The 27,602-nt window shown below is 33.3% G+C and overlaps 4 protein-coding genes across 4 annotated transcripts in view; 3 read left to right on the top strand and 1 right to left on the bottom strand.

Annotated features, from left to right (window-relative positions):
• Mub (poly(rC)-binding protein mub) overlaps window positions 1–18,028 on the top strand; it is a 111,345-nt gene extending 93,317 nt beyond the window's left edge. The window contains exon 8 of the mRNA XM_083105680.1: window positions 1,261–18,028. Coding sequence (XP_082961806.1) covers window positions 1,261–1,342 — 82 coding nt within the window. The 3' untranslated portion in view covers window positions 1,343–18,028. The remainder of the gene's footprint in view (window positions 1–1,260) is intronic.
• On the bottom strand, window positions 12,290–20,865 carry LOC145975315 (protein PBDC1). Its single transcript, XM_083105689.1, has 4 exons — window positions 20,691–20,865; window positions 19,879–19,944; window positions 19,609–19,668; window positions 12,290–19,546 (listed from the first exon to the last, which is right to left on the bottom strand). Exons 1-4 carry the CDS (start codon window positions 20,709–20,711, stop codon window positions 19,199–19,201), a joined length of 495 nt encoding a protein of 164 aa, XP_082961815.1. The 5' UTR covers window positions 20,712–20,865; the 3' UTR covers window positions 12,290–19,198.
• A 1,439-nt stretch (window positions 20,866–22,304) lies between these two features.
• LOC145975957 (uncharacterized) lies at window positions 22,305–24,147 on the top strand. Its single transcript, XM_083106721.1, has one exon. It carries the CDS (start codon window positions 22,312–22,314, stop codon window positions 24,139–24,141), a length of 1,830 nt encoding a protein of 609 aa, XP_082962847.1. The 5' UTR covers window positions 22,305–22,311; the 3' UTR covers window positions 24,142–24,147.
• A 336-nt stretch (window positions 24,148–24,483) lies between these two features.
• LOC145975958 (uncharacterized) overlaps window positions 24,484–27,602 on the top strand; it is a 5,389-nt gene continuing 2,270 nt past the window's right edge. Inside the window, exons 1-4 of the mRNA XM_083106722.1 lie at window positions 24,484–24,696; window positions 25,023–25,274; window positions 26,431–26,538; window positions 26,741–26,967. Of these exons, the coding sequence (XP_082962848.1) occupies window positions 24,492–24,696; window positions 25,023–25,274; window positions 26,431–26,538; window positions 26,741–26,967 (792 nt within the window). The 5' untranslated portion in view covers window positions 24,484–24,491. The remainder of the gene's footprint in view (window positions 24,697–25,022; window positions 25,275–26,430; window positions 26,539–26,740; window positions 26,968–27,602) is intronic.

The following is a 27,602-nucleotide window of genomic DNA, read 5'->3' as shown; positions in this document are numbered from 1 at the left end:
CACACGCACAGTTTTGATAATAATTATAAGATTACACACATTTTTTGAATCGATCACACAGAGATGTCTTACACATGAAGATATCTCAGTTTGTTATATTGTAAAAATGCGGCACACAAGCATGGCTTCTTCGGCCCATTGTTTTGTTCTTAACTTTGCCATTAATAGTCACGTTTCAAGAGAAATCGATGTGTCATTTAGTAAATAAAATTTTTCTGTATATATATATATTACGTAATTGGCCGTATTCTAGTACATTTAGCGTCATTTTTACGCAAGATTTATATCACGACAGATTCCAGATTATCGGATTCGACTACTTTTAACGCTCAATGTATTTTGAGAATACGAGCCACTAAATACGAGGCCTATGTCTCAACCATTAAAGTGTAAACGTAATCAAGATTCGGAGAGAAACTCGAAAGCGAGATGTAGAGAGAGAGAAAGAGAGAGAGAGAGAGAAGATGTATCCATCCAACCAACTTGACCCAGGCTCCTGCCCGTTTTTTGGTAAGCACCATCCGTTCCTTCGTAGTCCTGTTAATTAACTTATCCTTGGCTGCGAAGTTTAATTTTTTTTCTTTTTTTATTTTTATTTTTTTTATTTTTTTTTGTAATTCAATCGTCTTGCGCAATTTGTTTTTTTTTTAAATACCAAGTGTTCTACGGTCAACCATCCGAATCCTTGCGGGAGATCCGTGATAAGATTTCTATAAATCAAAGTTGTAATGTAACGTTGCCTTTTGTTACCTGATAGTAATAGTTTTATTTTGCAGGTCGAATTTAAACAGCTCGAGTGTATAATGTCACTCCATCGCTGTGCGATGGTTCGTAGACCGGGCGTGCAATTTAAAACGCGAGAATCAGAGAATCATTAGAGATTCACGCGCGTTATACTTTTAAATGTTGGACAACATCATGATACTCGGACGAAAAGATCGACGTAATGTTTAATTAATCTTTTCCTCCGATATCACGGGAAAACGTTTCGGAATTTTATTCAAAACTTTTTTCCTAATAAACGCGAGAAGAGAGAGAGGGAGAGAGAGAAAGACTGATCCATCGGAAGAATTAATTTAATTATGAGGCATTAAAACTTTCAAAGCTGCGAGCGATATGTAGCAAAATGATTGACATTGGAATGACAAAATTATTCAAATTCTCTCTCTCTTTCTCTCTCTGTTCTTTTGGTAGATGCAACCATCAATGATATGAATGGACGTTGTGTTATTTCTTACGGGCCAATTGACTGTGTTTCAGGATATCGATGGAGACATCGGGGGTGCCTATGCCCGCGTATCACTTCATCCCACCGGACCTTGTAAAATCGCCGATCCACTAAACGTGGAGCGTTGCCGTGGTCGTTATCGTCGTCGAAAGGACGCGGAGCATCGCGGGGCGCGCGAAGCTGTCAGTGACGTATACGGGGCTGGGCCACGTACTGTGTTCAACCAGCTTGCAAATCGATACACTTGCAAAAAAAAAAAAGAAACAAGACACACGACAGTAAGAAAGGAAAAGAGCGAGCGAGAGAAAGAGAGAGAGAGAGAGAGAAAGAGGGAGAGAAAGAGAGAGACACAATAAAACGTAGCACACATTCGTACGATACTCAAAGAAGTCTATTTGTGCGCGCTTCAAGACGTGTACGTTAAAATTCAACAAGATACACCGACACACATACACACACAGACACACACACACATACATTCACGTATTCTAAAGAGATTACGTACATGGAAAGATGAAGAAGAATACGCACGCGCGTACACAGACACACCCGAGTGTACAAAACTGTACAAAAAAAAAAGTTATTTAAACAAAAGAAGAAGAAAAAAAATAATGATGCACGCGCCGCAGCCGCAAAAGCTGCCGCCGATTGGTAAAGGGAACAAGCCAAAGATAAATACGTTAGTTTTCATTTTTATATTTAAAAAAGACGTAAAAAAAAGAAGCGAGGCACGCGAGACAGGGAGAGAAAAAAAAAATACGCGAAGAGAATTTTATTATTATTATTATAAATTATTACTATGCGCGATGATGCGCGAACTAAATAATATTAGGCCGATTGTTAGAGTTTTTTCTAAAAAAGAAGAGCAAACAAAAATGCGGATTATACACGCGTCTCGACGCGTTTCGCGACCGGTTCGCGAGCTTAGTTACTTCGTTTCGGACTGACTGCGAACGAAAGTGCGACCTGGTATCACGGGGACCGACTTGTGCGACAGCGGTTCGAAGAGTTGAAAGAGCAAGTACTTCCACGCCGAAATTATATACTCCTTTTGGTGAAAAAAAAAATGTAGTTTTATACGAAATGATTCATATAAGAAGGGAACGTAAGAATTGATACGTGACATTCTGTTTCGCGTATACACGCGGACGAAGCGACAGGGAGAAGAGAGATCTTCTCTTTCGTGATGCTTCCAATATGTGCGAAACACGGTGCATATTCCCCCTCATATAAGTCTTAACATCTTCGTTTGTACATGTTCAAGGATCGACGATACCTACCATCTGGAGATGAATGAATCGCCGGAAGAAGAGGACCTTCGAGCGTAGGTATCGTTGATACTCGACTTGCATTTTTAGAAAGAAAAACGAGTCTGAATATAATTCAGCGGCGTCGTACGCAGAATCACTCTGAGACGGGAACACGTGTTTTCGCTTCAGACTCCTCGATCAGAGATAATTGTTTTCTGAAAATATCTCTCTTGCGGTTTAGGACCCTTTGAGGGTCCAAAGCCAGATCAACCTCGTACGCAAGTAGATCGATACGATTATATTAGTGCAGATAGAATTGAACATCTTTGATCACGTGCTTTCTCCCGCACATCTCTCGAGATCCACGTGTGACGTCGAACCGCGATCTTGCACGCCGTCGATTTCGCATTTTCGTGTCATCGATCTTCATTACGCGATCTCCCGTGTCCCATCCGTGACCAATCTCGAAGCTACTATGACGGATAATACCAACTTGTGGTCGCAACGCGGTCCAGAAATAATCGAGATCGCGATCACTCTCGTGGAGAGCGTCGAGGGTCGGAAAGTAACGATTATAATTCGCGCGCGGTAATTTCACGGTAGTTGCGTAGCTTTTGCATGCGAATCTCGGATTCCAAAATTGTCGGTAATACTCTTTTTTTCTCTTTTTTTTTAAGAAAAAAAAATAAACGACTGCGAACGTCCTCGCACCATCGATCGCTTGGCGCTTCCCTCAAGGAAAATCTCGGAAACGCGAAGGGACAAACGGATGCGAACGTTCCCTAGCGCGTTCTCGACATCGTCCTCGACAGACACTTCCGGTCGTTCTCGAGTACACGTTTACGCGAGTGTTGAATAACGGAAACGGCCGACGTGCACGTCGCGGACGGTGTCGGGCGCGCGCTTCTGTTAAAAGAATAAATGAAATTATTACGTGGAATATATAAATAATGACATATATTATATATATACACACATAATATATATTTATTATACGATAAAAGTAACTAGAAGAGAGAGAGAGATAAATAGCGATGAAAAGGTGCGAGCTCAAGCCCAGACTCGATCAAGAGGCACATCCTTCCCTTTCTTCATCATCATTGTCCACTTCAGCTCTCCGCCATCTTACGATCTTACCCTCCTCTCTGTCGGATTTTAGCCCCCCCATCCTACCCTTCGATGCTTATGGTTTGGCTCGCGAATTACAAGAGCCGCCGCGATGTAACGGCAGACAAATTCTTTGATCGTTTTTTTTTTAGTAGATATGTGCGTTTTTTTGTACGTACGTTTTTTATTACTTATATCGTTATCGAGACTCTTCGTTCTCGTGTTATTTATATTAATCGTGTTTTACAATCGTTGATATTTAATAAAATTATTACTCCGTCTGTGTGTGTGAAAAGAGAAATGCGCGCGCGCGGCATTGTGCAACTTTTTTTTATTATTATTATTGTATTCTAGATGAATATTTGTTCACGTGTACACTAGTCTGTACATAATTGTGAAACGATTAGGTTTTGGTACTGCGTTGGATACTTTTTTTTTCTATTGCGTCCAAGTTTCGTTTCGAGTCTCTTTTACCGAGAAATAAATTGAACCGAGAGATTGTTATTAAAAATCGGGCCGAGAATCGCCAAGATATATATAATGAAATTCCAAAATTAGTTGTACAGTTACTCTACATTATATGTATATATTTCGGCAATTCTCACGCGTACACATCCCCATCTTTAATATTTCTCTTACATACTTGTATACGTATGTGTAAAATTGGCAATGGCGCGGACGATTAACGTCTCACGATATAAATCCTGCGCCGGCAACTTCCATTATGTGCCAAACATAAATTAAAAAGGGTGTAAAAAAGCAAAAGGGAGAAGAGAAAATGTTTGTTAGAAACTGTTAGTCTGTGCTTCCGGTGTCAGCTCAATTAACGATCATTACACGGTCTTCGCGCGTATGTATCACTTTTATACATCTTCTCTAATTCGTGTAAAATCGCGTAAGAATCGCTTTTAATTTTTAATACATAAATTGATCCTTCCAAAAAAAAAAAAGAAAAGAAAAAAAGAACGTTGATTGTTATCGTCAGCACTAATTTTATATTTGTACGAGTGAATAATATATCGTGGAGTCGTTTTTTTGTGATATTTTCCTTTCTCTTTTTATTATCGAAAATATTTTTTGCGGTTTTCTTCTCTTCTTTTTCTCTCGACGCGTGTTGTAAATATAATTTCCACGCTGTACATACTTATTACGTATTTGGAGCATGTCGTTATTTATAGGACAAGTTTTTAGTTGAAAATGATTGTAATATCGGCATCTATGATTTTTCTCGTTATTTATTACATCAATATATGTATTTTATTTTTCTCGAATCGCAATACGCGCTTTATGTCATTTTGTTTTCCGAACGAAATAAGTCACGAACGACTCTCCCGTGCAAAAAGGAGAAATACAAGCAAGTTTGCTCGAGAGATACAATTGTGTTGTTCAAAGTGAGACTCAATAATACTATGACAGAGTTTGAAAAGTTCATCTTCCTTAGGGAAAATTTAATTGGAAACAGTCATCTGTCGCAACTTTCGAAAGATCTGTCTAATTAGGAAATCTCTGTAATAATGGGACTAAAACGTTTCCATTTATACTTGAAATTTGATTAGTTAAATCTCTTGGAGTCAAGGAAAACTATACACATATATATATATGATTAATTAAGGTCCCAATTAAATTTTTATTAAGTTGACATTAGAAGATATAATTCTCGTATCGTATTTTACGAGTGTATGTCGATTGTATCTCGCGAAAAAAGGAAAGAAATTATTTTCTCTAGATCCATTTGCGTTTATTTTTGGATCGATGCACCGAGTTCTTCAGCAAATCGATTGACTAACGCGAGAGTTTGTTGGTGACTTATTTAAATTAGAGATTTCAAGAGATCTATAGCTCTGTGTTATTTATAATTATATTTATACATATATACACATATTAACATTGTGTGTGGAAAATTATTTGTTATTATTATATATTTCGAAAAAAGGAAAAACGGAAGTATTTCTCTCTTTTCTCATCGTGGCGACAAGGCACTCCTCTCACCCTCATCTCCTCCTCTTCATCCTCGCTCTAATGCCCTTGCACCCTCATTCTCCACCGATATAAATAGACGATGACGGCGTATCGTAGTAATTATATTAAGGAAAAAAAAGGAAAAAAAATATACGAGATGAGCAACGGTATCGTTCGAACGACAAGTTGTCTCTGACTAAAAAAAGTTGATGAAAAAAAAACGATGAAAATAACAATTAGTGAGAGACGCTGTATGATTGTGTATATCAACAATAAATAATTGCTGTGATTAGAATCGATTATTAGTAAGTAGTTAAGGATCAATTTTTAAGGCACTTCGCGGAGAGAAAGAGAGAGAGAGAGAGAGAGAGAAGGAGTACTTATATATTATTGAAAAAATATATATGATAGAGATGGGAAAAGGAAGAAAGAGCGCATGTGGATGTATTCTACGAATGTTTGCGAACGCGAAACGAAGAGAGGAGAGACGCGAGAAAAATCGGGAAGATTCAGGATTCACCTTTTATCAAGCAACTGAAATATGTATGTATATATATATGTATATATGTGCGCGCGTGCAATAATCGAATGGCACAGGAGTGTCGAGATTTTAGAAAAACAGAGATGTGTCGGATATTATATTTGAATATCGTAATAACATTATGGGAAAAACGGGAGACGATTGCTGCGCGCATTTATGTACGTAAGGACAAATCATGATCTTCCCGCTCAAACTATGTCTCCAGATATGAATCCTTTCAATACCGAACCTGAGCATGGAAAGTTTAATCTATTTTTATTTTATTCTATTTTTTAATCGTCAAACTTTAAGAATTGCGATATTTTAATACGTGCGTAAATTATTTTTTAATGTCAGCGGACATTACACTCGGGTACTGAAAGGATTCACAGAATCGCGAAGAAATGTCGCGTCGATTTAAATCGAGAAACTTTCACGATTTTTTTAAATGCGTCAAGAGGGAAAAAAAGAACATTTTTTTTTTTAAACTACATGCTTAATCTAAAGCTTTTAATGTGTCTTTAAAAAATAACGCGATACATGTTTCTTTTCTTTCTTGAATAATTCTGAAACTTGTATATATTACTATCGGTCCGGCACGTCTTATATATATACTTAAAGACCGTACAGTTCAAAGAAATAAGATGATGCATTATAATTTATATTTTTTTATTAATAATCTCTTGTTTTGCTCAAGTAATTTCACTAATTTCGAAAGTTTTAAATTTATTCGTTTGAAAAGTTCACTTGTGCTTGATGCAAAATTCTATAACGTTCGTATCCAAAACGCGTTAGAATAATTTAAAGATAATTGTATTTGTATTTCTCTGCAAGCTATGGAACATTTATTCATTTTATTTATTTAGGGAGTGATTTTAATGAGATTTATAAGATGTAAGAGTTAAATAAGTAGAGAGCAATAAGTAATTAATAATATTCTTCTCGTAAGGAACATGTAAGAAATGTACAACACGATGAAAGAAATTAACAGTTTTGAATACGGACGTGATTATTTTTTTGTTAATTTTAATAATGTTTAAATAATGAAATTATCGAGTTTCATTAATGACAAATAAATGGGATTGAAAGATGAAAATTCTCCAGTGCTTTGAAATTTCATTGAAATTAGTCCTACGTCATCCTGTCACTTATTCTTTAGCTCCCAAGCGATTTTCCATTAATTAAGCATCTCTTAATATTATTTCATTATCACGGAATTCTACAGAACTGAGAACTGTTTCGGAAAATTACAACTCGGAGAAAATTGCTATTTCCAGCTGATTGGAAAAGAGAGTTATCGCTTTTTTAATTGAAAATCCTCTTTGTAAAGTGGCTCGTTAAGCACGCTTATACGTGATAAGTGAATAATATTCAGAGATACTTAAGTAATGAAAAATTGTTCGGGAACTAGAGAATAAGTGACAGGATGACATAGGACTAATCTCAGGGAAATTTCAAACTATTTCGAAAGTTTATAGCGAGAGAGTGGATTCGCTTCGCCTTATTTTGCAAAGATTCAATTCCGCTCGACAGCGGTGCCGAGAAGCTCGAATTATCACAAGTATTGCAATCCCTTGTGTCAAACTTGACTTTTACGGAGTTTGATAAGCGATTGATAAAGTGGCGGGACGTCGTAAAGATTGGAAAGCGATGTAAGAAGAAATGTACGATGGGCGATCAGAATCGAGGCAATTCTGTTGTTTTCGAGAAAAGCCGACGCAGTTTATCTGCCACTTATCTAAGAATGTCACACCGACATATTCCAGAAGCATATCCAATGACACATATGACTCTAGAATAATTGATATCTCTCTTTTTTTTGCTCCGATAAGCTAGCCTACACTTATCCGGCGTTCGATCGGAAATCGATTGATTGTATATCTCGGGCACTTGGATCTTATCTCGGATTCTCTGTAGCTTCTAGTGACCGTTAAGATATCGTCTAATCACATATGTCGTAAGTTGTGTTTTGAAGAAAAAAAAAAAAGAAAACTATATCGAGAAGAAGGAAAGAACGCAAGTGTTCACGCAGGAGCGTATAATCTAAGAAGGATCTACAAGGATTAGGGAGATGCGTTTAGATTATATCCCTCAAGATCTGTCGCACCAACAAGTAGTTAGCATATAATAAGCAGTTAACGATATCCGCTTTCTATATTGTGTAGATAGGAGCGTATTCCGGATGGGAAAACGAGGAACATCCAAGAAACGTTAGCTAGTCAGAGCTAATCTACGCTGTTGGCTGTATAAAAGTCAAGTTGTATCTAAGAAGAACGCTTGCGTGTTTATATGCACGCTGTACAGTTAGACCTAACTTTGGAGCAACTGACGCTGACCAATAATACTTCAACGAAGACGCGGTTATTCTCGTTCGCGAAAAAAAAGAGACGATGAAATAACGCGATCGTTGAAAGGTTTCGAGAGTACGTACATCCCTTTCCCCTAATTAAGATACGAAACGCGATCGCGAAGAGAGCGGAGCGTTCGCTTGTATTAGACACGCGCGCATATTAAAGGAGAGCAAAGCGGGCGAACGTCAGCATTAATTGCGATCATATCGTTGTGGCGTAGAGCAATCTGTTAGTGCAGGGGCCTTATCCTTATCGCGTGGGTCCTCCTACCGAGGATTGTCGCGAATCGCGAAACGGAGCCGTTTGTCTCGTACGTCGAGCAAACTGAAGATTATGTCAAATCGGCTGAACACGATGAGTCGGATACAAGTACAAACGGAATGGAATGTATCTGCTCTCATAAACTTCTTTCTATTTTTTTTCTTTTCAAAATGCGCGCGTTATATAGGGTGTTTCTTAATAAGTTCGAAAAATTTTAGATGATTCTTTGCCGAAAATTAAGGGGGATTTTTCATATAAACATGTACACCTACATCCCTTCCTGTGGAGTTACACTCTTCCAAAAATGGGGGTAAAAATTAGATTTTTATTTTTTAGATTTTTATTGTAATTTTTGTTCCAATTTTCCCAACATTTACTCTAATTTTATTTTTATTTTAAAATTTAACTTCTCGTAATTCGAAACCTATGCTGTGCACGATAACGTATTTTATTTTTTTCTTGAAAATTACTGATTTTATGAAAAAATAAAAGAAATAAAAAAGTTTCTAAATAAATTAAACTTTTTAATGCATATTTTTAGATGATCATGTTCCGGTCCATTAAAAAGTTGTAATAAAAAATTGAATAGGGGTTGCTAATTTCGTCCCTTTATAACAATACAGGAGGCTGAAGAAAATATTAATAAATAACCTCTTTACTAGTGGAAAATGTCCACCTAATTTCATTTCTTTAACTTGTTCCAAATTTGAGAAAAAAATAAAAACCTAATTTTTACTCTCATTTTTGGAGGAGTGTAACTCCATAAAGAGGGATGTAGGAGTATATGTTTATATGAAAAACCCCCCTTAATTTTCGACAAAGAATCACCTCCTAAAATTCTTCGAACCTATTAAAAAACACCCCGTATATCTCGACTTTCGGGGGAAGACGGCTCTACGGAAACGAGAAAGTCACAAACAGGGGTCATCGAGATGGAACGCGACGCGAGTCTCTCTCCAATCTCCGGGGAAGCGGAGATCTCCGCTCGATCTCCGATCAGCAGCGTCCGCGGCAATTCCGGCTAGGGACCTAACATTTACCGTAACGCAAGGCAATCAGCTAAGAAATAAACTTAGTTTTTATAGGATATTGAATCGCGTCCTTCCCCGGCGGGGCAGGGCGTGGAAATTAAAGGACCGAAGAGAAACCTCTCTTCCCCTCTGCCCTCCTCCTCCCCCTCCGCGAAAGGAAAAATTTCGCGCGATCGAACGAAATTGTTCGTCGCGTGTATTTGTCGCGCGTGACCAGAGGGCGAGTCGGACGACAGACGGAGAGATTACTCTGATGAGCTACTGCAGCTTCTTCGGAATCGTGTCATTATCACACTGTACATGTTAACGTAGTATACAACGGGAGATAGTTTACGGACGAGCAGGTATGTCGATTAAGAATCGGCATAGAATGGGAAATGCAAAAGAATTATGTATCCATGGGACAATATCTTATCCCGATGATGCTGAAGAATGCGCGAGCGATCTCTAAATTTTTACGGACTTTTAAACAAGCCGATTGTTGTTTGCTGTTTAACGATAAAATTAGAATGTGTTATTGCCACTTGTAATAGGATAATCGGTGTGTAATCGGATCACTTTCATGTGCGAAACCGATCGTTTCTCCTCGATCTTAGACAACGGTCTGTCGTCTAATCGCGACCCTGAAATCGCGCGCTTACCTCCTTTATTCCCCTCCCCCTCCTTCCCGCGTAAATCAAGGCGAACTGAAAATCGAGCGCGCGTAGGTCAACGTAATAAGGAAAAAAACTGTCGACTTTGAGGTCGGAAAGATCACCATCAATCATTTGATGCGATTCAGGTGCCAAAAAAAAAAAGAAAAAATCGATTGTGAAAATTCATTGCCTCGAGCGGCTCAATTTTGTGCCAAGCTAATGTCGTAAATTGCGAGCGGTATAACGCGTGTGTGCCAAATTGCCAAATTATATTAATCACTGCTTGATCAATCCTCCTCTCCCCCTACTTTCCTCTTTCCTTCTGACGATTCCCCGAATGTCGACGAGAATATCGAGATACGCTCACTCGCTTTCACCGATGCACCTGCGGTTACGTTTCACGTTAATTGTGCAGTTTGAATTAACTCTAAATTTGCGCAAAGCTAAATACGAGAAATCAATTTTGCTGTTCTAATAAAAGTATACGCAGCAGTAGGAATTTTAATATAGATGACGGTCGGTGGAACAACGTTTCAGACAATCATGAAATAAATTAATATCGTTGATATTTTTATTTTAAAATCTTTTTATCTTGCGCTATATATATTGCCTTTGAAATTTACAATATGACGCAGGCATTTCTAGCGAGATTTACATGTTGTTTAATAAAGTGCATATTATTTTTTTTTATTCTTTCAATTTATCATCGATTTAATTTTATTTTTAAAAAAATTTAATATATTAAAACGCGTAATTATTTTTCATTTTTTTACATCTTGAAAGTTTTCACTTTTTTGACTTTAATTCGCATCGCTGAAAAAGATAGAAATCTCGTCGAAACGAAATGTCAAAAGGGGGATAAGTAAATTGCGTTCTCTCATGGCAGCTCGGAATGTGTATAAATTAAAAATTGCATTCTCTTGATGCCGTAGATGCGGCAAGAGAGATTGAAATTGTAGAAAGAGATATATGATTCTCTTCAACTTTGCATGGGGAAAGCTTTCAGTTCTTGCACTTACTGCGCGATACACAATTGAAAAGAATGACTCGCGTTATCTCACTTCGAAGATTAAAGCGGGGTCATTTCGCTCTCCTCTCGTTAGTGTAATTGCTTCCTACCGTGATTTCCAACTTCTCCTTTTTCTTTTTTGTCTCTTTGACAATTAGTAGAGTGAACTTGCGACAATCTGTTGTTCAATCTGCAATAGATCGTTAACAAGACGAAAGCTCTGATCCCGAAGATGGAATCCTGAACAGCTTGCGAAGGTGTTCTTTTTTATGAAAATAAGTCATATCAATTATCGAAAGAAAGAGAACAATAAATTAGATGTAGATGATCCTTTTTCGATGAGAAAAGTGTTCGTCGCGAAATATCGTATTTTCGTAGAATATCGTATCGCGATTTTTGATTGTAGAGGAAACTTCAACCTCTTCGACATCGGTTTTAAAAATGTTATACAAAAAAAGTGAGCACGCGTGCCAATTTTGTCGAGAAAAAATTCGCTCACGTGGACTTTCTCTATCGGGGAAACGCGACGACACCCTATTGCGGATTGTTGCGACTCGATCCATCGTTGAAGTCTCTACGTTATTCGTACGTTTTGCGTTAGTCTTCCGGTACTTTAATCTTTCCGTTCGTCGAGAAGAAAAGATACGTAACGAGAAAAGGGTAAAATTCGCGTAAGGTTCGAACGAGCTCTTCGTTCTCCTCTCCCCTTCCCCCCCAAGCGCGCAGTCGCGTCTTCTCGACCCCTCTTTATCCTCACCCCTCTCTATCTTGAAGAACCTGTATTTCCTTTATCTTCCTCGGCCAGGATCGACTTATGTTAAAAAGCCTTTACGAAAAACAGGGTCATAAAAAATACTTACGTATAATACGAGTATTTTAAATTTTTAACGCAAAAGTAAAAAGTAAAATCTGAGATGTAGTAATGTGCGTTGTAACGGAGAGAGAGAGAAAGAGAGAGAAGAAAAATGAATAAAATTTTTTACGAGAAAATAATAATGTGAGGTGTAAGAAAAAAAAAAAAAAAAACATGTCGCGTATATGATTTGCGACTGCGTCTTTCAATGCGTATCGTCGCCCCTTGTAACGTGTCGTTCTCGAGGACACGTGTTATGTGTGCATAGAGAGTGCGAGATGTGATCTCACAGTCGAGTTCTGCGAACCCCTTGAATCCTTTTAGCAGATATTATTTTTTTTAAATTTACCATCGTTGATTAGTGTACACTTAATAAGTAGATTTTTAAATTTTCTATACTTTTCTCTACTTTGGAGATCCGATCGACAATATATATCATGGCGAGTGGACGTTGTAGAAGTTGTATCGCTTAACATGTCTGAAAGGATTGCGTAGAAAGGGGCACGCCGTACTCGATCGCGACACAGATGTGGGTCGGTCGTCACAAAGTCTAATATCTAAATAAATCACGAGGCGAATCGCGGAGAGAGGAGACAATTGAAAGTACCGATCGCGAAGATTACAAGTCGAGATCGGTTGCACGAAGAGACGTAACACTTTTCTTCGCGATCGGTCGCCCTCGCGCGCAGCGTAAAGTACATTTATTCCAGGGTAAAGTTTTGTAAGATCGTCTGATATGCGATATTTTATGTAAAAAAAAAAAGTAAAAATATACACTTAATAATGTGAAATACACAGCACACGCAGAGACACACACACACGTAGTCGACACGCAGGACACACGACGAGCGTGACGTGTAAAAGAGAGCAAGAGAGTGAGAGAGAACGAGAGCGCTGATGAATGAATGAGAAGAGGCGACACTTTCGTGATGATCGTACCGGGATATGGGAATGAGAGACGAAATAAAACACCTGCTGTAGACCGACGATACGTACATACGTATTACGTATATGTATATATATATATATAAATATACTTATACATACGACATACAATTATCGTAAGTATACATATAAGAGATACTTATATACTTTATATAGCCGCATTCGTCGTCACATTATACGTATACAACGGGCTTGCGAGCGTTTAACAGGTGGTTTGTCTCGGCTAATGTGTCAAGGATCGCATGACTGAGAGAGTAAGAGAGGGAAAGAAAAAGAGAGAAAGAGAGTGCACGAGAGAAAAGGAAGCTGTATAGTCGGCATTTACATATCTTTGATTCGTTCGTTTGCGAAATTGTCGCGTCGTTCAAATAATAATACCGACGTCGCTTTACAAGATCGTCAAAATCGTCGGTCGTAGCGTGAGATCTAATGGGTCCATAGTGTTCATATCGCACGTTTAACGATAACTGTGGCTGTCGACGACTTTCATTATCTCGTACTCTATCGCAGGAAGAGAGAATTAAGAGCTATCATACATATATGTGGCAATAGAGCCTCGCTTCGCGGACCTGGTTGTAACCGGTAAACGATATCTTGTAACTCTTCTCCTGTCTATATTTTACAAGTGTAAGATAGAAAGGACCATACGCGCGATAAGGATTACTTAATTAAGAGCACGACGCGGCGATCTGGCCGCTGGTCCTCGCGACTGGTCCTCGAAACGCGACATATTTATACGGATAGATTATTGTCAAGCTTACAAGAGCTTACATTTCTAACTATGTAATTAAGAAGGACCACATCCGGCAGCCACATTTAACGCTAATCGTGTAATCGTGCCGGGGAGACTCGGGCCAAAGAGACGCGAACAGATTCGGAGACGAATACGTATAGGTGACCTCCCTTCCCTCCTCCTCTTGTCTATTTACATATCAATTTAGTTTCACCACCGGAGAAAATCAACCCTCCTGAGATCTCAGCGATCCCTCAGCGAAAAGACTTACACATTGAAAGCGAGAAAAAAAAGATATACTTTGTCTAAAGTATAGCCAAGGATTTTAGAGAGCTAGCTTTCGCTCTTTTCTCCCTTCCGACTTTACCTCTCGATTCTTACAACCCGGAACTACTCGTCCTTCCCCCTTCCTCCTCATTCGTCTTTTCATCTTTTCTTCCGACGTATCCTAGGTTTAGAGGAATATATTTGTATTGTCAGTTATCACACGCTCTCTATTAAAACACACTCTAATATACTCACTACTTACAATCTATAACTCTTCTAGTAATGATTCTTATTATTATTATTAAAAAATACTACTATTCCGTATCACACACACACACACACATATACATCTCCGTAGGGCGTAAATACGACATGCCCTGTTATTGTTGGATTGATTATCGATTGCGCGCCACGTGTGAAGAAGATACGAATCTTTTCAAAGAGAAGATATGCGTGAATGTTTTGCGTTTTACATTTCTAAGTTTCCTCGAACTTATGATTATCGCCCAGTCGTGTTGTAAAAAAAAAAGAGTAGAGCTTATTTACTCACACATAAACACACACATACACATACATGCATACTTTTACGGCTTATTATTATCACATACTTCCGCATCGTTGTTGCATCGTTGTCACTTTCGGCGCTCGGTTACCACGCACTGAGAGAAAAGAAGAATTTTTAATTACGCTGAAGTTGCCTTAATTAATTAAGATGACTTAAATAATTTCCCGCAATTAGTTCGAACGTGAGAGCAATTCTGCTGTAGAGGAGTGACAATCGTGCTCGTTATTAATGTCGATTGTTCTCGTATATGCAAAATATTTAATATATAAACTATTAGCTGTGCCAAGTAGTGTTTTTTTGTAAAAAAAAAAATATAACGAAAAAGAAATAAAGATTATTGCTGCAAAAAACATGAAAGTATATAATCTATCTTTCGATAAATTCACCTGTCGGAGAAATGTTCGCGTTGTTGCAAAGAGACGCGGAGCGCAAGAGATACCAAGATTGATCCGTAGAAGGACAGCGATTTTTGCCTTAATGCGCGTGCAATTTTTTTTTATCGCAATTTGATCTACTAACGCGCGAACTTTCGCAAGTTTTTTCTCTCAGTGAGAAGTACTCTCATTATTATATAACTTAGAGGAACTGTAGATTTTGAAGGGTACAGGCGCCACAGATGTAGAAAATCTTGCAAAATGTATGATAATGTGCGAGCAATGAGAGGGCGAATCATCGTCGTCTCATCGTCATTGTTTACTTGTTACGATGATTAATTTCATTGTCTGTCGCATTCATCATCGCATCATATGTGTTCAACATCGTTCAAGTATATTTCTCGCCGCCATTACAGATTTATGTTATATGACGGCCGTGATTTCTACATAAGATTATATACGTATATCTTTTAGCATCGCTTTTTACTTATTTATTGTAGCGTGTGCGAACGATGACAAACACACATTTGTCCTCTTGTATCCATTTCTTACACGAGAATATTACATATGATTTATTTGCTCACTAAAGATGTGTAGTCGACATCTATAATCTAAGGTGTTTGAAAACAAGAGTATAAAGATGCACAAAGTATAATTATGAATTTTATAAGGATGAAGCTTTATATAAATGAAGCTAACGAGGGACCATCAAACTTAATATATCCATGTACAAAGATAGTGCATGCGCGTTAAATTTGTAATCTCTTGTATGATTTTTTATGATTCCTATAGGAGAGCAATTAGAGAACATCAATTACATATTTGTATACTACATGTGACATTAAACTCAGTCGCCTGATCTTTTATTTTATTTATTTATATACATGAAACACTATACACACATACATTCATATGTATACAAGATATCCTATTTCAAATGCTGCAGTGAAATGAAAAACTAAACGATATAGGAAAAATAGTTTCTAACAAAAATTGTAATTCTTCCAATATTGTTTGGTCATCCGGATGTCACGAGAGCATTTAAAATCGTACATTCTGTATATATTTCAAGACCAAGACAGTGAAGATCATATGGCGAATTTAGAGTTTTAAGAGCGCTAGTCAAGCGCAAAAATTTCTCGATTTTTTGACACAGATCAAATGCTTAACCCATCGTTATTACACATCCTCTATTCTTATTTTATACTCCCTTTTCAAGCACCCTAGAAGCAATCTAATCCTAAAACATGGTACGGTAGAAAGATTGATGATCAAGCAGAAAAATTTGCTCATTAAAGTATTTGACTCTGCTATTTGAGGATTTAATATCACGTATGCGATTCTTGTCATTTGTTCAATGTGCATAAGTGATCTGAATCGAGTAATCACTAATAATAAGAAATGAACGTGAAATTCGGCAAGCTCTATTTTTTTCAGGTTGCATCATTCGGTAGAATAAAATGCAATAAAATAAAATGTAGAGAGAGAAATGGTATATAAATGTGATATACATCTTCTTTGAATATTTTTGAATTAATTTTCCAGGAAAGATAAGTCGCTCTCTCTCATATGTATATAAAATGACTCCATACATTTCTCCAACGCGTATAAAATATTAAATAAAATACTTTAGATTCTACTTATTTAGTTAACTTACTTATTACCGCACGTAGATTACAAAAAAAAAAAAACGCTCGTCTAAGGAAGATTTTATTTAGTTTTATCTTGATTCTTACACTTCAATCTTGAATCAAGTGTTTTTAGCGATCAGATATAGAGAGCAAACGTGAAAAGAAGAAAATAAGAGAGAAAGAGAGATAGGATGAAAGAGAGAGAAAATGAATGAAAGAGACTGAGATTGAGAGAAGGATCGCGTGTACACTGCTCGTATAGAGATTTGAGGAGAATCCGTAATTGTACCAAATCGTTATGTGTTCTGTACTTAAAAAAAGAAATAATTTTCAAATTCCAGCGTTACATTATATTTCACAGGCAAGAAACGAATTTATATGGAAACTGTGAGTCATCGAATTTGTGCAATCTTTGTGCAATTTTATGCGAATTTTTAAGTCAATATCGCTCGCAGTGCTTTGCTGATTAATCTTTTTTATTCGTGTCTATAAACAGTAATGTAAAAAATTCAGAAAATTATCCGGCGAATCGCTAAGTCGACCTAGTTCAAATCAGACTTGGATAAATCTATCCAATTATGTTTTCTTCAGACTCTATATTTGAATAAAAATTGCAATAGCTTCGCAGCTTATCGATAATTCACAGCTTTCATCGAGTCGTGTCTTCTCTTGCATCATTAAACATTTAGATTTAAAAAAATATTGTCTCTTACTTTTAATTATACTTGCCACACATGCATAACGATTTGACGATTCAGATTTTCCTTGACATTTACGTAAGGGCAATAAAATATATTGTACATTTTTCGAGTACAGTTGTATTTGAATGTGTAAGTTGCATAAAAAAGACAGATTTTTTAGATATTGCACTGTCATATTTATTATTCTATAATAATGATCGATCGGCTCGACCGGATCGACCGCGCTCTCGAAGCTACAATGTATAATATATACGCATTCTCGCTAATGTATTTCGCGAAATTTCTCGTTTCTTTCTTTTTTTCATAGCATTACGTGAGTGCCGTCGATCTGGCGCCCCACACACACACATATATACACACACACACACATACATACATTATGAATTAATATTATTAATAATAAAAGAAGGCAAACGCGTGCGCGAAATACGCATTGTTCTTTCCAATAAGAGAGGAAGACATGGTTTTCAGTGTTTTCACTACGATTGAATAAACGACTCTATATTATTACATACAATATTATATTAATAATACGAGATATTATTACACTGTAATGTTTGTTTTTGGTTATTAAAGTGTGTATATAGCAATATATTCTAGAAACGGTCGCTCTCGTGCATTTCTTCACTAAACCTTTTAGAAATTAAGACACCCGAATTCTACTCACAATTCTAGAAATTAAGACACCCGAATTCTACTCACAATTCTATTCTTTTCATTATTTTTTTTTTACTTATTTCTAAATAGTCGTAGCAAGCCTGCAAAACAAGTCCTCCGCATCATTATCTTTAACCTTAATCCCTAATTTAATAACACTTTTTAGGCATCTCGCATGTCTACTTTTTGCTCCTTCTCCTCTTCTTGTATCTAATCATTTAGTTTGGCTTCTTATTAGTTCTAGATATTCATTATTTATTCTGATCAAAACAAATAATAAGTGGGAAGAATAATTTAACTGTCGAAAAATTTTTAAAATCGTATTTGAAATAAGGAAAGAAGATTTGTGAAAAGAAAGGAAAAGTGCACATATATAATAAAATCACAATTTTTTAGAACTCATTAATTTATATGGAAAAAAAAATGAAATGCTTTGTATATATTACAGACTTTCCTGATTTTATCACATCATTATAATTACAATTAAAGACCATGAATTGTAAAGTAGCGCAAGTTTTTGTTTTTAATTATACCATCTTTTTCATCCTATTACTTTTGATACAAACTTTTTTACTGTATTATAATTATATAATAATCAAATATAATTTTAAATATCATGCAAGATCTATAGTTTCTTAGAAGGCACAATCGACAGAGACTGCACAAGAAGTTATGAACTACATAATAAACTGTTTAAAAAATAATATATAAGGCAATATGCATCGGAATAATTTTGACATCTATACATTAGAGTAATTTTATCAAGAAATTAGAACTGTTTCAAAGAATATATTTCGAATACATATTGCAAGATATATATTTGAAGAAAATCATAAGAATGGGAAAAGGAAAGATTTAACAAAATATTCCATCATTAAAAACAATGGTTATGTCAAATTGAAACATTAAGCTCGTATATTAAATCCAGATAGTCAGGTCATCATATAAATCCCGTTATAAATTATGTCAATTTATTATATACCTAATGTTATTTTATATCTTATTCATTTACAATATATATCATATAAAATCATGTCCCTACATATGCATTGTAATAAATAAAAAAATTATGTATATCCAAATTTAATTCTAGCATTAAAAAAAGCTAATTCTGGTCAATATTAAACTTTACTTGATTTGAATTTTCTTCGCACACCATCATTAAAGCCTTCTCTATTTCTGGCAAGTTCTATTGCATAAAATTGAATTCGACTTGTCAATATACTGTTTTTTTCCGTATAATCTTGTGTGCAATCTGCCCTTAATAATGTGCCAAAACTATAGTCTTCCACAAGATCCTTAAACTGTTCACAAAATGGCCTCCATTTTTCTTTTTCTTGTGGAGACTTGAACTCATCTTCGTCAATCTTGTCCACTTTCATATTAGGGAAATTTTCTCTAAATGCTTTGTAGATGTCTTTATCATGAGGCGTAAGCTTCAAAATCTTTGGGTCAACGGAGCACAAAATCTGAAATATAATCTCTTTTATTTTTATTCTTATTTATTTGAATGCATATATGTAATACTTACATTAAAATAAACCTGCGCATGTTCCATAGCTTTCATTGCCCACATTGCTTCTACAGATGGCTAAAATAATAATATGATTAAAAAGAAGAAAACGAGTCTAATTTTTTAATATAACATTAATAACGTGAAATAAATATACAAATATTAACTTATTCATATTGTAATAATATACTAGTACTAAATTATTAAGTAAATTATTAAGTAGTAAATAATTAATACTGATATAATACTTAATATTGTTAATAAATATTATTTGCACACTTTACTTACATCATTGTCAAATTCTTCAGCAGGTCTTGACAATATACTGGAACCAGCAATCAGTTGATCTGCCGTCTAAAATGTAAAATTTATTACATGTCGCAGTATTTTTATAGAATAATATGCAGCCATGTTAAAAATTATTAGATATCCTTAAATTTTTTTATTTCTTAGTATATAGGTCAAAATAGTAAAGCATAAGTAAAACACTATCAGTTTTAGTTTGGTTGTTTATATAATAATTGTTTGAATGAGCATCAAAAAAGAACAAAAAAAAAAACATTTAGCAATTTTAATGTGACAATCCTTGCAAATGCAATAAGAAAACCTGGATTCATTTATCCTTACTAAGTTTAGATGGTTTTAGAGAACTGATTTATTAAAACAAATGACATTAGAATAGCGGAACAAGTAGAACATGAATAAAAAATAGATACAAATTTTCTAAAAATCAAGAAACATCATTTAATACACATATGTGCTTTGCTAATTTAAATGACTACAGTCAAAATAAAAATAATACATTTTGTAAACACAAAATTGTCATTTCTTAGAAATATGCAAATAAATAGAGTGTCTAATAATTATTACAAACATGGATGATATTAAATAATTTGAAATGGAAATATAACTACTTTAATAATTAATATTAACAGTCATGTAAATTTTAATAAAATAAATTTGTTACAAATTTTAGGCAATATTAGTCAATTATTCAATGATTTATATAAACTATTTACGTTATAATTACGCATTAGAAATACAAATGCAATGATCAGTTAGGTTATTATAAGATTTTACAAGAAAAATAATTTACATACCACGTTTCCTATTTGAGCCATTATATATTTAGAATTATAATATGAGATTCGTATGATTTTATATACTGATGTGTATTATATACTAATTTATTGGTATAATGAAGTACAAAATCAGCTGGAAAGATCTCGTGGAAGCGTCGAATACATCGACCACGTGTGTATGTGTGTAAAAGAGAGTGGGTTCCGTTCGACGCTACGAAAGTTTCAAATTTGATTGACCAATCAGGACGAACGGAACAGATATTTACTTCTTTGCTCTAATTTAAAATAATTGATAACGATGATTGAACAGGGGGGGGGGGACCGATAAAGGATTGTATATAAAAAATCAATTATATATATATATTCTACATTTTATTATTTATAATATTGTATTCATGAACGATAAAATTGAGAAATATTCTCACGAAATATTATAATACATAATATATAATACATATAATATATAATATATAATAATATATAATACATATATATATACAAGGTATCCCAAGTTTGTCTGTACAAACTTTAGTAGCATATTCTATAAGCAGAAATAAAAAGAATGTTATACAATCATAGATCTTAAAATATTTTATTAGGAAGTTATTGCAAAAGTTGGAATTTTGTATTGAAAAAATAGTAATTTTACTATAAATAAGATTATCTTATCTTTCTTTTCGTGTTTATTATTTAAAATGATAGGTGATCATGATAATGATGAATATGAGCAACTATACTAGCAATTCGAGTGTATCATGTAGAACATTGTCCCAAAAAGTTAAAAGTTTGTACGCAGCTGCAAAGATAAAGATAAAGCAAAATTTGTAGAGTAAATAAATTCACGAAAGTTCTAGAGTGATAAATTCAATATTGATGTATAACTTATATTGACATGAGCGGGTAATACTTTGAAATGCAAATTTAAATAAAATTGTTTCTTACACATTTCGTATTTCTTTAATAACTTTCTAATAAATTATTCTGGAGACCTATGTTTATGTAACTTTTTTTTAAATTTCTGTTCATAGAACTTGCTACTAAAGTTTATAAAGAAAAACTTGAAACACCTTGTATGTAATTGCAACGTATTCATTTTATTTTTAATTATTCTATTTATTCTATTTATTTTATTCTGCATTTTTTTATTCTATTTATTTAAATATTTTTTAAAGAACGAAAAATCAGAGTAAACCAGAGAATTTTGTTGTAATGTCATACATTTTTAAAAATGTACATGAATTTCTCACATAAAAGAATTCTAGTGATAGTATTGAAAAATTTGACAATAATAATATTAATTAAAATTTATTAAAGTTTTAACATTTTGTAATCGATAAAAATATTTTCATTATAAGAATATAATTCTAGAAGGAATACTCTGATTTTTAATTTCTCACGTTCAATACTTACATAAAATATATTTGCATTTGTTTAATATTTCCGTTTCTAATTTTATTAATATGAATTTTGATAATATTATAAATATATATGTTATATATATTTTAAATTTCATTTTATTCATAATCATTTCATCATTGCCATAACATTTTAAATACTGCATTTTACGTAATATACATATAATGTCTATGATAATCGTGAGATAATAACGATTATAATAATATACTTAAACAGAGTTAAAATGAATCGAAAGCGTTTAAGGAAAGACATCTTACATATGTCAAAACGACAATTAAATAGATTGATTAAACAAGAATCAGAATTTATCTCTAAATCTGTGTTAAATACTGCTCTATCACATACGAATATTAATGATAAGCGCACAAACAATGTGGAAAACATTTTAAAAATTAATTCTGATATAACAGATATTGAAAACGATGCACAAGTAATCGAAAAAGATAATGTTTCTACAAAGAACAAGAATAACGATATGTTAATAAATTATGAACATTTCAATACAGATGCATATATAAATGAACACAATTTACATTCCTCACAATGCATTACAAGAATTCCTTGTGAAGAATCAATAGTTCATGTGACATCTGAAAATGCACATTTGGCAAACAGCAATTTTAAAAAAGATCTTGTTGTCTGGGCTACGAAATATCAAATTAAACATAATGCTCTAAAAGCACTACTTTTGAAATTAAAACAACATTCTTGTTTTTCAACATTGTTAACAGATCCACGATCATTTTTAAAAACACCAAGAACACAAACGATACGTGTAGTAGTACCAGGAATATATTATCATTTTGGATTATTTAATATTATATCAAATATCATTACAAAAAAATTAACATTACAAAAAGATAATTTTGATTGTATCAAAATAACTATAAACATTGATGGATTACCGTTATCGAAATCGTCACAGCAACAATTTTGGCCTATATTAGGCTCAGTTCTTCCCTATAACAATGTGTTTATCATCGGAATTTATTATGGAAATGAAAAACCAGCCGACGCAAATGATTTTTTACAAGATTTTATTAATGAAGCAATAGAAATATGTGAGAATGGCATTTGCATCGATAATTGTAATATACAATGTAAAATTGAAGCACTAATATGTGATACACCAGCCAAAGCATTTGCTTTATGTATAAAAGGGCATTCAGGGTATTCCAGTTGCACTAAATGCATTACTGAAGGAGAATACATAAAAAATCGGATATGTTTTCCACAAATGGATGCGCCACTTAGAACAGATGAGGATTTTATAGAGAAGGTTGATGATAATTATCATAACCCAAATGTAACATCTAGCTTGTTAAAAATACCTCATTTTAAACCTGTCACAAATGTTCCTTTAGATTACATGCATTTAATATGCTTGGGAATTATGTGCAAATTAATATATTTGTGGCTTGATGGAGATCTACATTTTCGTATGCAACATAGAGCAGTAAAAGAAATTTTTACACGTTTAACACAATTAAAACCATCGATACCTTCAGAATTTGTTAGAAAACCACGAGGGATGGATTGTATAAGGCTATGGAAAGCCACAGAATACAGATTAATACTTCTATATACAGGACCAGTGGCTCTCAAATCTATTTTAAAAACAAATGTATATACACATTTTATGATATTTCACGTGATAATAAGATTTATGTCTTCTAAAAACTTACGTGAATATTTATCCTATGCGCAAGAATTAGTTTTCTTTTTTATAAAGACATTTATAAAACTGTATGGAATTCATAATGTGTCGCACAATGTGCATAGTCTTCTTCATCTTGTAGACGATGTTAGAAGATTTGGACCACTTGACGATTTCAGCGCATTTAAATTTGAAAATTATATGCAAACATTAAAGAAATTACTTAGAAAATCCGAAAAGCCATTACAACAAGTAGTACGGAGATGCACAGAGAAAGAAATAAACTTAGATACATCACCATTACAAAATATTTCGTCAAGTTCTATTTTAACACATCCAGATTTAGTAGCATTACATTATGATGGTCCACTCACATTTGATTGCAATAATCCGTAATACAAAGTTATTAAATATAATGGAATCACATTCAAAGCTGGAACATTAGCAAATAATTGTGGCTTAAGCGACGGTACTATTGTATGTATCGAAAATGTGGCGCACTGTAAAAAACGAAACATTCCTATGATTATAGGAATGAATTTTTGGAAAAAAAGGATCTATTTGACGTTCCTTGTTCATCTTCTTTGCTTGGGATATATTGTGTACACTTATTGTCACATTTAAAATCGTGGCCATTAGAAACTGTGATAACGAAATACGTAAAATTACCTTGTGGAAATAATACATTTGCAGTTTTTCCACTATTACATATTGAAATATAATATGTTTATTGATATGATATCAGGATGGCTGAAAAAAAATTGTATTCAGTCGTTGAATTTGAAGATGGGCTCCAAGTTATTCCAAATATTTGGTTAAGTGCAGATTTTAAATATGCTTTTTGGCCACATTATACAAATAATAAAAGATATGAAAAAGCAGTTAAACTAATGGAATTACCGGAATCTACATGGTTGGAACACCCAATCAAAAGAATATTCGGGACATTTTGTAAGTAATATTTTATTTATTTATTTGTTTTAACTTATTTTCTCCACTTTTTATAAATAGAAGTGATAGTAATTTCAAGTATAAATAAATATTTTTTTTAATGTTGCCATATATTATTATATATTATATTATAACACTTTTACATTAAAATATTATATATTAATAAACAGAGTTATTTTCAATGGTCTAAAGAAACTTATAAAGATTCAAGATGTATACGAAGAGATATAATTTTCAATTTATCGAGTTTACTAACAGTTTATCGAGTCTAGTCGGAAACGTTAATAGATTGATTAGAATAATATAATATTGTTTTTCTTTTTTAGCTTCCTATGAAAAGGCAAGGAAAAAATTAAAGGATGCCAAAGATTTATCAGATATAAATTCTTGCACTGAAACAGAAAAATATTTAAAAGAGACACGAAAAATCAGAGCTGCTAAAGCAAAGAGTGACTCATCGAATAGTAGTGATGAATTGGATGAATTATCTGAAATGGATGAATTACTCAAAAATATTCCAAAAATTCCGGAGAAACAAATAACTACTCATAGCGAAATAAGGAAAGTTATGCGAAAAGGTAAAAATCTAATGATATAGCAATAATAGATATTAAAAATGAGTAGTTTAGTATATAATAAACTAAAAAATTAATTTATAGAAAATGCGAATGTCTCTTGTGTAAAAAAACAAGTTGAAATAAATAAAAATATGTTTGAAATGGAAGATACCGAGCAGTACTCTAAGAAAATGACAAACAAAGATTTCCGTAAGTATAATCCTTTTTAAAAAAAATACAGAAATGTAAAATTATAATGAAAGTGGAAAGAGTAAAGAGAGAAGGAATAAAAATAAATTAACAAAAATTGGAAATTATTATCAAAAAATAATGCAATAATAATGATAGTGAATATACAAAATAATAATGAATAAATAAAATAATGAAAATAGATAAGCTGATGTCAAATTATTAAATTTTTTTTTCTGAATTACAGCAATGTATGAGTTTTGGTAAATCAACATTAGATGTGCATACTTTGAAGAATAATGTACAAGGTTTATGGATACATTAATATTTTTCACAATGATTAGAATAATATAACATATAAAACAAATAAAACGTGTACTACCTGTAGTATTCGAGGATAAATGTCGTTGCAGAAAATAAATCTACATAAATTGATACAATTGTATTACAATTTCTAAAATCGTAATATATCTTACGTAATAGCGCACGATCAGAGGACTCTTCAACTCATTTTAACGAAAACAAATAGTCTTATTTGTTTTTTCATTTCGTTTCGAAGATAATATATGACGACTTGAATAGTGATAAAAATCATTAAAATCTTTTTACAATGATCATATTAAATATATCTTTTATGTAACACTTTTCCTAATCCTTTCTTATAAACTAAGCAAAATATAAACTTTTTTTTAGAATGCATAAGAATTTGATGACCAATTTCATTATTTTTACTTTTGTGAAAATCATCGACAAAAAATATCTTATCGGTTTAGTTCTTACGTTTACAGAATAAATATAAAGAAATAATAGTTATATTCAATACAAATCAGCTTTTTATAATAATGCTGATTGGTGTATAGTTTTTGTTTAAAAATTTCTGATAGATTCAAAAATTTATTCAATATGAATTACACTTATTAATTATCTTGATGTTGTAAAATTTCTTTCTTTTCTTAATATTAGTAGAATAAATTCTTTTATTTTTCAGAATTACAATCACAATCAGAATCACAATCAGGAGCATTTCAACCATTAGAAAACTGGTCAACCAGAAGCGAGCAACAAACTACCGATTTAAACATTGATGATGATTTAGGTATATTATTAACTTATATTTTTTTTATTTGAATGTATAATATACTTTATAATATACTTTTGATCTGTAATATTCATATTTGTGTAATATTGTTTAGTATTGTCACATTTTCTTCGTGAATTATCGTGAATTTTATAATTGTGTAAAATTAACATTTTATATATATTTTTATAAGCAGAACCACATTTTTATTAATTTACAGTAACTGAAAATTTTCGCCGATTTATTATCAGAAAATTGATAAGTTTAGAGATAAAAATGAATATAATCCAAGGACATCAAAAGTCAATATCACAGAAACTATCAGTTAGTACCGTGGATTCAGAAGAAAAAGAAGACATTTTCCAAAATCTACCAATAAAAAATGAAAATGAACTCGAAATAATCGAAACAAAGTTAAACAACGATTCAACTTATAGAAAACATATGGTAAGTTATACTTCTATTTTTATATAAATTAATTTTAAATATAGAATAATTTCAATTATATACCTTTGATGCATGGACTTAAAGACATAGACTGCGCATCCCTATACAAAAGACTGTCTTAAACATTAGAAAGAGAGCGATAGCGGTCGGATCTCTTTCTCTTTCTCTTTCTCTCCTTCAATTGTGCGAGAGAGAAAGAAATCTTATAATATATATATAATTCATACAGAACAATCCTCTTCCCTTTTCACAATCCATTCCCCGTACCATATTTCACCTGAAGGCGGCTTTATCGCCAGAAATAAATTCTGGCCTTAACGGGACTTGAACCCGCGACTTTTCATATGGCAAGCAAGAGCCTTGCTGGCTCAGCCATACGCTGCCACTTATATATATATATATATTCTATATTTAAAATTAATTTATACACTGAGAAAAAGGAATTGTTGAATTAAATAAATAACTTTAGTTGACTTCTATTTTGTTAATTCAATGCTAAAATTGTCTAAATAACAAAAAATGTGTTTTAATTAACAAAATAAGTGATTGAGACACTTGAATCAATTAGTTGAATGGGTATAGTTGCATGAACACTATTATGTGTTACTGGAACTAAAAAGATATGTTGAATGAAC

This window comes from Camponotus vicinus, unplaced genomic scaffold (genome assembly GCF_025532165.1).
Source record: "Camponotus vicinus isolate PSW18456_S1 unplaced genomic scaffold, iyCamVici1.0 SCAF_8, whole genome shotgun sequence".
NCBI classification, from domain to species: domain Eukaryota; kingdom Metazoa; phylum Arthropoda; class Insecta; order Hymenoptera; family Formicidae; genus Camponotus; species Camponotus vicinus.
The sequence above is the reverse complement of the archived record's forward strand: the minus strand, read 5'-3'. Positions and strand labels throughout refer to the sequence as shown.

Bases quoted from the DNA above. Each gene is read 5' to 3' on its own strand.
- LOC145975315 (XM_083105689.1), bottom strand. From the start codon at position 20,711: ATGGCTCAAATAGGAAACGTG. The intron at 19,669-19,878 runs GTAAGTAAAGTG...TTATTATTTTAG, and splicing joins CTGAAGAATTTGACAATGAT to CCATCTGTAGAAGCAATGTG. The intron at 19,547-19,608 runs GTAAGTATTACA...ATTATATTTCAG, and splicing joins ATGCGCAGGTTTATTTTAAT to ATTTTGTGCTCCGTTGACCC.
- LOC145975957 (XM_083106721.1), top strand. From the start codon at position 22,312: ATGAATCGAAAGCGTTTAAGGAAAGACATCTTACATATGTCAAAACGA.